The sequence below is a fragment of the Astyanax mexicanus genome, chromosome 18, assembly GCF_023375975.1.
Source record: "Astyanax mexicanus isolate ESR-SI-001 chromosome 18, AstMex3_surface, whole genome shotgun sequence".
In the NCBI taxonomy this organism is placed as follows: domain Eukaryota; kingdom Metazoa; phylum Chordata; class Actinopteri; order Characiformes; family Acestrorhamphidae; genus Astyanax; species Astyanax mexicanus.
The window spans coordinates 23800972-23809866 of NC_064425.1; the positions used below are offsets into that span (position 1 = coordinate 23800972).

The 8895-nt window shown below is 35.8% G+C and overlaps 1 protein-coding gene across 1 annotated transcript in view; it reads right to left on the bottom strand.

Moving 5' to 3' along the window:
• Positions 1-8639, bottom strand: part of ptgir (prostaglandin I2 receptor) — a 61604-nt gene extending 52965 nt beyond the window's left edge. Inside the window, exons 1-2 of the mRNA XM_007260904.3 lie at positions 8136-8639; positions 1636-2579 (exon numbers count right to left, since the gene is read on the bottom strand). Coding sequence (XP_007260966.3) covers positions 1636-2472 — 837 coding nt within the window. The 5' untranslated portion in view covers positions 2473-2579; positions 8136-8639. The remainder of the gene's footprint in view (positions 1-1635; positions 2580-8135) is intronic.
• Positions 8640-8895: the final 256 nt, after the last annotated feature.

Below are 8895 nucleotides of genomic sequence, written 5' to 3' on the forward strand. Positions count from 1 at the left end.
CCTTGAATTTCAGGATGTTTCTTCACAAAGATCCTTATGAAACCAGTACTGTTCCTGGACCAGTTTATAGTTTAGTCCAACAAAAAAAAAATACACAAACCGAAAGATACACATAGAAAAAAAACTGTCCTGACATTAGTGCTGCATTCCTCAGATACAGTTTATAAACACAGGCTCAGAACTGCCACCTGGCTCAGGCAAAGCTCAACTGGTCTAATCTAGTCCTCCATTGCTGTCATAATGAAACTTCTGCCCTTTCAGTCAGGCCAACAAAAAAAAGCTAGAAGAACATGGCAGGTGGTTAAACTGACTATTCAAATAGTTGCTGATGTTATGCAAGACCTCATGAGGACGTGACACACCCACCTCCAACTCCAATGCAGACACTTTAAACTCAGAGAGATCAAGCTATGTAAGACTTACAGTGCGAGTCATGCAGCTTTTTGAGTGGTAGTACAAAGAGTATGGACGAGGTTTTTGTTCTTGACTGAAAAGGTATGGTTTGACTGACTGACTGATTGTGGCTTGAAATTGTTATTGGCAAACCCTCTCTAGAGAGCAAAGGCATCTTAAGCACTCGCCAGACTAAACAACTCACAACTGTGAACAATTTACCATCACTTCAAATCAAGTTTCTGATAAAGACCTTCATAATTACATTTTATAGCCAAAAGGAATTTCAGCAACATTAATGCTTAATACCGTGGGACGGGAATACGTAATATGAAAGAAAATGTTGCTGGAGTATTCGGAGCTCTGCTAACACCGGTTTTGGTAAATTTTGGTGCCGTCACATACAAAGTTAAAAACTTTTTAGTTCATGAACTTGTAGCATTATTTGTGTTTTTTTATTGACAGTTTGCAACAACAATATCTCTACACACGTCACACTTCACATTAAGGGCAATATTTGTGTTAAGTAAATAATGTGTTTTAGCTACCATTATGCTGCTAAAGAAAATAAGAACTGAATAGATTCTAATTTGAGTGCATATATAAATGAATCTATACAGTATATATAAAACTCTAAGTTTTTTCAATCTGGCAATAATTAGATTTCTGCTTTGCAACCAGTCAATAATATCACAGAATGATAAGGTATTAACCTCAGATTTCCAGCTCATTTAAAAAACAAGGATCCTTTTACCTTCAAATATGAATTTTTGAATTTTGTGGTTTATAAAAGTATACAATGCTACTTTTCTGCCCTCCTGTCTTATTCAGTTACGCTTGTGCGCATATGCAAACTAAGAAATACGCAAGAAATCACAGAAAGAGTATACATGTTCTGAGAAATCTGATTACTGAGCTAAAATCCATTTTTTTCATAATTTTTCTTTTTGAATTTGATTTCTATCTCTTATTCCAAGTTTATATAACTACTGGAATATTTAGATTACTGCCAAAATCTGTACTGCAAATAAAGGGGCCATTTAAGGGGTGGACATTTGTTAAGAAACAGTAATTGCAGGTTAATTAACTCATTATTTTATTTTAATTATATTTGCCCTTTTTATTCACTGAAGATATTGACTGAACTTATTTTTGACTCTAATCACTAATCTGGTTCTAATGATCCTCAGAAATTCTAAATAAATTACCCAGAGTGTGCTCCAGACTGGATCATGTACTCACAGTGAGCGGCAGAGAGCAGATAACGAAGATGACGGTCATGCAGGCCAGCAACACCAGATGATCCATCTCCTCCTCACCCTGACCGAACCAGGTGCTCAGCCTTCTCTTCCGTCCAGCAGAGATCACCGAACCTCGGCGTGTCATGTGGCTGCGATGCATGCGGCACAGGCTGACGATGACGGAGCCGTTGCACATGAAGACAATGGCGATGAGCAAAGCCATGAGCAAGGCGTACGACAGCGAGAAGGACAGCGTCCGGAGCTCCTCTTCCCTGCTCTCACCCTCTGCTTCCATCTTGATGAAGCACCACGTGCCGGGGCAGTACTGCTTGTGCCGTCCAAAGCCGAAGAAGGGCAGCAGGCAGAAGGCGCAGGTGAAGAGGTATATGAGGACGAGCACGGCCTTGGCGAAGCTGCGGCGCACGTGCTTAGAGTAGAAGTACGGGTGGCTGATGGCCAGGCATCGCTCCACAGCCATGGTGCACAGTATCAACATAGAGGCCAGGCCGAAGAAGGTCATGGCGAAGGCAAAAAGTCCACACAGCCACGTGTCTCCTCCCGTCAGACCCACCAGAGAGGTGTTGTGGGCGTAGCAGACGAATACCGGCGGGCTGAGCAAGCACGTACCTGCCAGGTCCGTCAGAGCCAGTCCCGTCACCAGGATGCAGAAGACAGAGGATTTCGCTCTGCGTTCTTTTTGCCGAACAACAAGGATGGCCAGAGCCATTAGATTGCCCACCACCGCACTCAGAAACATAATGGCACTCACCACCAGGTTCATTGGGTTCTTGTCTACAGAGATTTGAGTGATATTCTCACAGGTGTTGTTATGGAGCATTTTTAGGTTGTCCTTCCCCCTGATCCCAGCAGCAGGGACAGGGCAAAGGCTGTGTAGACCAGTGTGTTAAAACTGCCTTGTGTATCTTTGTTGAATCAGCAGAAACACTGTAAAACAGAGAAGGGTCAAAAAGTTACTGTTACCCAATTTCTTAAACAATTATTTACATTTAGATGCATCTTAAAAGTCTTTGAGATTATTTACTGCAGAAGAATATTTTTAAGCAATAATACACAAGTGGAAGTGCTATAATGTGCAATATTGGCACTGCTGTGCTGCGGTCATAGGCACGAGGCCTACACGTTATAGCACAATCCTTCAGTGCATTATTGCGATTATACCACAGTTATATCCATTATCGCTGTTTATTGACAGATTTTGAGTTAAATAGGATAAGAAAATAAGAAATATTTGGTTATAAACACTCAGCAAGTTAAAATAGTTCCATTGCTGCTCTGTTTTTAGCTGTGCTGTTTGGCTTGTAAGCGCTGTATCGTTGCTAGGATACCTGTATGTGGTAAAGTAATACATGGAGAGCTTTCGTTACAGTAGATTACCAGCTGATAACAGCACTCATAGAAAGCCTCTCAGCCAATCACATTGCAGTGTCAGAACTAACTGTAGTATAATGTTACATTATTTATCCCTTCGAAAATCTAGGACTTATAATGTCTTTGGATGCAAAAACCTTATAAAATAAGGGTTCTATTTTTTTAATCAAGGTAAATTAAATGGTTCTTTCAGTGACACCACAGATAAATGTGTTTGAAGGACATCAAACCCAACTCCAGTTTAAATGCGATTCTGGCTACAATCGTCCCAAGTCGTATAAGACAACACTCCAGTTAACAGTTAAGAACCCGTTACTGTTTTCAATAATATTTGCATTAGGGCTGTATGATCAATCATATTTTAATCTCAAAATGAGTTTTTCCAGATAAATGCATTGAAAGTATCCAAGAATGCCTTGAATATTAGCAAACTCAAATTGAGTGAATCTCAGTGGGTTTGTCCTTCTGTCAAACCTGTAAAGAATTATTTTATGTGGCAGTGATTTTAAAATGTTTACACTTTTCATTAACTGAAATACAAGCGTTTAATATTGCACCGTGTTTAATATAAAAGCTGCATTCAGGATTGAAGGGGGACTGTCTACTATTCATAAAAAAAACTAAAGAAAATAAAATGACATGTAAAGGAATCAATAGCATGCACATCACTTTAAATGGTACTGTTTCCAATGAAAAACTGAAGTTGTTATGTAAGAACTAAAAATCTAAATCATAATCAAGAATGGCTCATATATTTGAAAATTTTTGGGATAATTGGGATTTTTTTTTTTTACAGTATCTTTCAGCCCAACAATGTGCGCGCACACACACACACACACAACTACTTTTTTGCCTGGGAGTTTAAATTAATCTTAATTCATAGAGTTTCACACCAATACCGCAATATTAAATAGCACTATCAAACTATTTTTTTTTTTTATCCTATTCCAGGTTTGGGAAACTGTGGTTTGAAGTTGCGGGTGTCCAACACACATGATGGTGATTTTCTGCTTTTAACACACAAACTAAACCTAGTAGTAGGGGTGGGCGATATGGCTCTAAAATAATATCACGATATTTCAGGATATTTTTGCGATAAAGATATACTTGGCGATACAGGAAAACAAAAAATTAATTAATTAATTTCACGAATATAGTATGATAGTATAAAAGTATAATCATAATGTGGCAAAATAATTAAAATAGCATAAAATAATATAATGCAGCAAAAAATATTGCAGAATATTTAGTGCATGCATATAAACTGCAAACTAAAACAATTATACAATAAATACACTTAAAGCTTCACAGTAAATAATAGACTACTTTTAAGACAGAACAGCCCTATTATCACGATATGGATTTTTAATATCATGATATTTCTGTCTCACGATATAATGTATACGATATAATATTGCCCACCCCTACCTAGTAGTGAACTGAATCAGGTGTGTTTGAGTAAGAAAATCATTAAATGGTGTCTTCTGTTCTATACACATCACAAACAAATATTATTTTTTATAAAATGTATTTTCTTAAAAAGAACCATTCACTGCCCTTCAGGGAACCAAAAGTGGTTCTTTTATTGCGTCACAAAAAGAACTCCTCTTGGCACAGTTGAGAGTTAATGTCCTTCACCAGGAGTGTTGATGCCCTTTATTACTGCAATTGTTTTATATTCAGGTTAGATAAGGGCTATGTAAATACTACACGAGACTGTCCCTGACATGCTTTGCATTTTGATCTGTTCGATTTTTATTGACATTCTGTGGAATAGAGACATGCTGAAAAAAGTACATACATACATACATACATACTTAGATACTGTTTCATTTTCAGGTCTCCACTGAATTAAATAGTATTCTGTAATTTACTCTGTGCATCACTAATATGGAAATTTAGTTTATTACAGTATATTATACAGTATAATAGTATAGTTAATGTTAGTATAATGACATTTCTGGCAACCATTCCTATGAATCCTGTATTAATAATGCATTATGTATCTATTTATAAATCCATTATGTATCATACATACTGTAATACATATGTTTGTCAAATTTCGTATAATATCAATTTACTAAACATTGTACACACTAATAAAAGTCATTATGAAACATGATGAACCTTAAGAAGTGACGTGTACCCTTTAATTTGTAATGCATGTCCCTTTAAGTACTTAAGAATTATTATACTAGCTTAAGATATACATTATGAATACAAGATTCATAGAAAGTGTTAACAAATTTAATTTAGCAGGTTTTGTACTAAAAACTAACTAGTAAAAAGACACTCTTTAAGCATGTTTATATTCTGCTTGTTTATAACTTTAATTATTAACATTTTTAACCTAAAATAACTCTTTTGTTAGTTGTTTGCAGTATGTTACTACAGTGTTCCTAAATGAAGATCTCAGGATTAGTCAGAAAGATTAATCATAATGACTAAGCTTAAAGCTTTCTTACTATACTAAGTTAAATTAAACTAATAACCCAGGAAGATGCTTTCAAAAGCAGTAATATTGACTAAAATATGTGCCTACTGTGTGTATGAATTTGAAATAAGTTGGCTTAGATCTGTGTAACTGTAGCTGTGTCCACAACAGCACATTTTTGCATTTAGAACTAGATTTGTATGCCTTTGTGGAAGACTTACTTTAAACATGTAACATAATACAGATTATTTTAGTGTCCTAAGGCAGTTCCTGTCCACAGAACTTCTGTTTTCACTAATTAGGCTAATCTGGTTTAGGTCTATGTAAATTGTAGCCTGTTTATCTTTGTTGAATAAAGCTGAGATAATTATGCTTTCTTCTGTTAAGTGTGACAACTAATACTATTTATTGCAGAGGCAATAGTTTTATTTTGTCACTAACTCTAACTTATCTCTTGTTATATTGTAATCTATAGAACTAGAATTCATACTCATCATTTTTTGGATCCTTGTGGAATACAGTTGACTGGATTTTGCTTGCTTGCATTAAGCATGTCTCACATAACGTTAGTTAGGTATGTCACGGCAATGTCAACAATGCTTCTGTTTTTTTTTATCTAACTGGATTAATATGGCTTTGGTCTATGTATATTATACCCTATGGAAAGCATTTTCATACAGCTCTGGAAAAAAAAAGAGATCACTTAAAAAAAGATGAGTTTCTTTGATTTTACCAAATTGAAAACCTCTGGAAGCCATCAAACCAAGCTGAACTGATTGAATTTTTGCACCTGGAGTGGCACAAATTTATCCAGAAGAAGCAGAATGTTAGACTGGTGGAGGAGAAAAGGCCAAAATGCATGGTCTCTCAATTTTTTCAAGAGCTGTATTTTATATTTATACTTAAAATTCTGACAACTCTGTGGAATAAGCATGTTTTGTTTATGTTGTGTCTAATGAGGTTAGCTAAGGTTTATGTAAATAATAGCCTGTGAAAAACAGCCCTGTTTTTGCATTTAGATGCTTTAGATATGACTTGACTAAAATGCTTCCTAGCATTAAGCATGTCACAAAAATCTGATTATGTCAGTGCCCTAAGGCGTGAGTGTGTCAACAAAGGGTATATGACCTAACTTGGGTCATTGTAAATTGCAGCCCATAGAAACAGTGGAGACATGCATTAATGTGTTTGTAAGTGCAATTTGTATGTGGTTGTGGACTAAAGTCTAAGGATCTATGTAATTTTTAATCTGTAGAAACAGGACTGCATGTCTGCATGTGGTTATATTTATACTTTGCTTGTACATATTTAAAGAGTATAGCTGACTAAAAGCTTCTTCCTTACATAAAGAAAGTCACACGAAACTGTTCACGCCACTATCACAAGATGTCCATAATATTTTCTTAATGCTTTTATAACAGGCATTTATGCATTTATATGTATTTTTTTCAATTCTATGTGTAATAAATCTGACTACAACCTGCATCCTTACATTAAGAATGCCACACAAAACTGCTCATTTGTTTTAAATAGCTAATTTAACCTAGCCTGGGTCTATGTTAATATTAGCCTATGACAACAATGGATTTGGAAATGTATCCATTTATGCTATAAGGTTGACTAAAATTTCCTTACAGGATGAATGTCACACAAAAATGATGATTAATCAGTTCCTGTACATTGTAACCTATGATAGCGGTATGTCTCTTTGAGATAAAGTTAATAATAAACTTAAATAAAGTTAATAAAGACTAAAAACTAATTTGTTTTATAAGTCATGTCACATAAAACTGATTATTTCAAAGTCTTAAGGCACTTGTATGTCAAGTTTGCTGTTTTTTAATGGATATATTAGTGGAAACAGACATTTATGCATTTGTATCTAAATTTGTACATATTTTACAGATAAAAACTGACTGAAATACCTTCATTACTTCAATTATTCTGCATGAAACTAACTGCTTTAATATACTGAAGCACTTTTATAGCATTTCATTCCCAATTTAGGGTGTTTTGAGGTTAACCCTGTCAATGACAGTTTGGTGAATAATGAGAATAATGAGATGTCCCTTTTTTATAATAGCACTTATTCCTTGTAAAATTTTAATTTGAAAATACTTACAATTGAGTTTGAATGTAAACAGACTGATTGTTCCATTTTTATGCATTAACATTATGATTTTATTAGGATTTTAATTACATAGAATTTGACATACATGTACCTCATATAATCAATCATTTGTACATTTATATCTATATCTTTGTATGTCTCTTTGTAATAAAGTTAATAATAAAGTTGTCTTAAGGTAATATCTTTAAATGCAAACATTTAGTGGAAACAGGCGTTTACGCGTTTGTATGTATAATTTGTAAGTTACAAATTTAAGAATTGAAATTGCTTCTTTACAACAAGTATGTAACATAAAACTAAGTGCTTCAATGTCCTAAGTCACATTTATATCCTCAGTGCTTTTGTTTGTAGGTCGACAGTATGTAAATGTCAGCTTGTGTCGGTAGCAGGACATTTGCATGTGTCTGTGTGATTTTTTTAAATATAAATATGTTTTTTCTTCCACAGAAGTGAACTTTTAAGATGGTATCGCTTCAGTATCAGTATTAGTCTAAACGCAGAGAAACCGAGAGTGAAGTTGAGATATTTTTCTTCTAAACACACGAACCTGTCTGAGGAAATTCCATCTCCAGCAGCAGCAGCAGCAGCAGCATTAGACCGGTTACCGACCAGCCGCGTCTCCCAGGCGCTCAGGACAACAGACCCCCCTGTAGATACTCCTCCTCAACAACAACACTGCAGCTACTAAACTCAGAGAAACAGCGGCTGAAGCAGGTAAAGATGGTGAAGGAGGTTCACTGTGGAGTAATTCACTCCAGTCCTCTCTTCCTCCTCAGACAGACAGACACTTCGTCTCCTCAGCTGGGTTTAGTCCAGATTCAGTGACAGACAGGAGCTTCCTAACTTTTCTCTCTCTCTTTCTCTTTCTGTCTGCCTCTCTCTCTCTTTCTCTTTCTGTCTGCCCCTCTCTCTCTCTCTCTCTCTCTCTCTCTCTCTCTCTCTCTCTCCCCCGGCTGAAGGTAAGAACCCTCACGCGGTTGATTACGAGAAATCTGCGGGTGCAGCAGCCCACGCGCTCTGCTGCTGCTGCTCGAGTGACGCGCGGACTCGTGTAGAGCAGCTGTGAGGAACAGGGAGGAGATACAGCTGAGGATGTAGCTGTGTGTCACTCAATTAAAATACCGCTCTGGAAAAAAATAAGAGACCACTTCAGTTTTTAAATTAGATTCTCTGATTTTGCTATTTATTGGTATACTTTGTTTGAGTAAAATGAATATTGTTGTTTTATTCTATAAACTACGGACAACATTTCTCCCAAATTACAAATATAAATATTGTAATTTAGAGCATTTACGTTTATATTCATA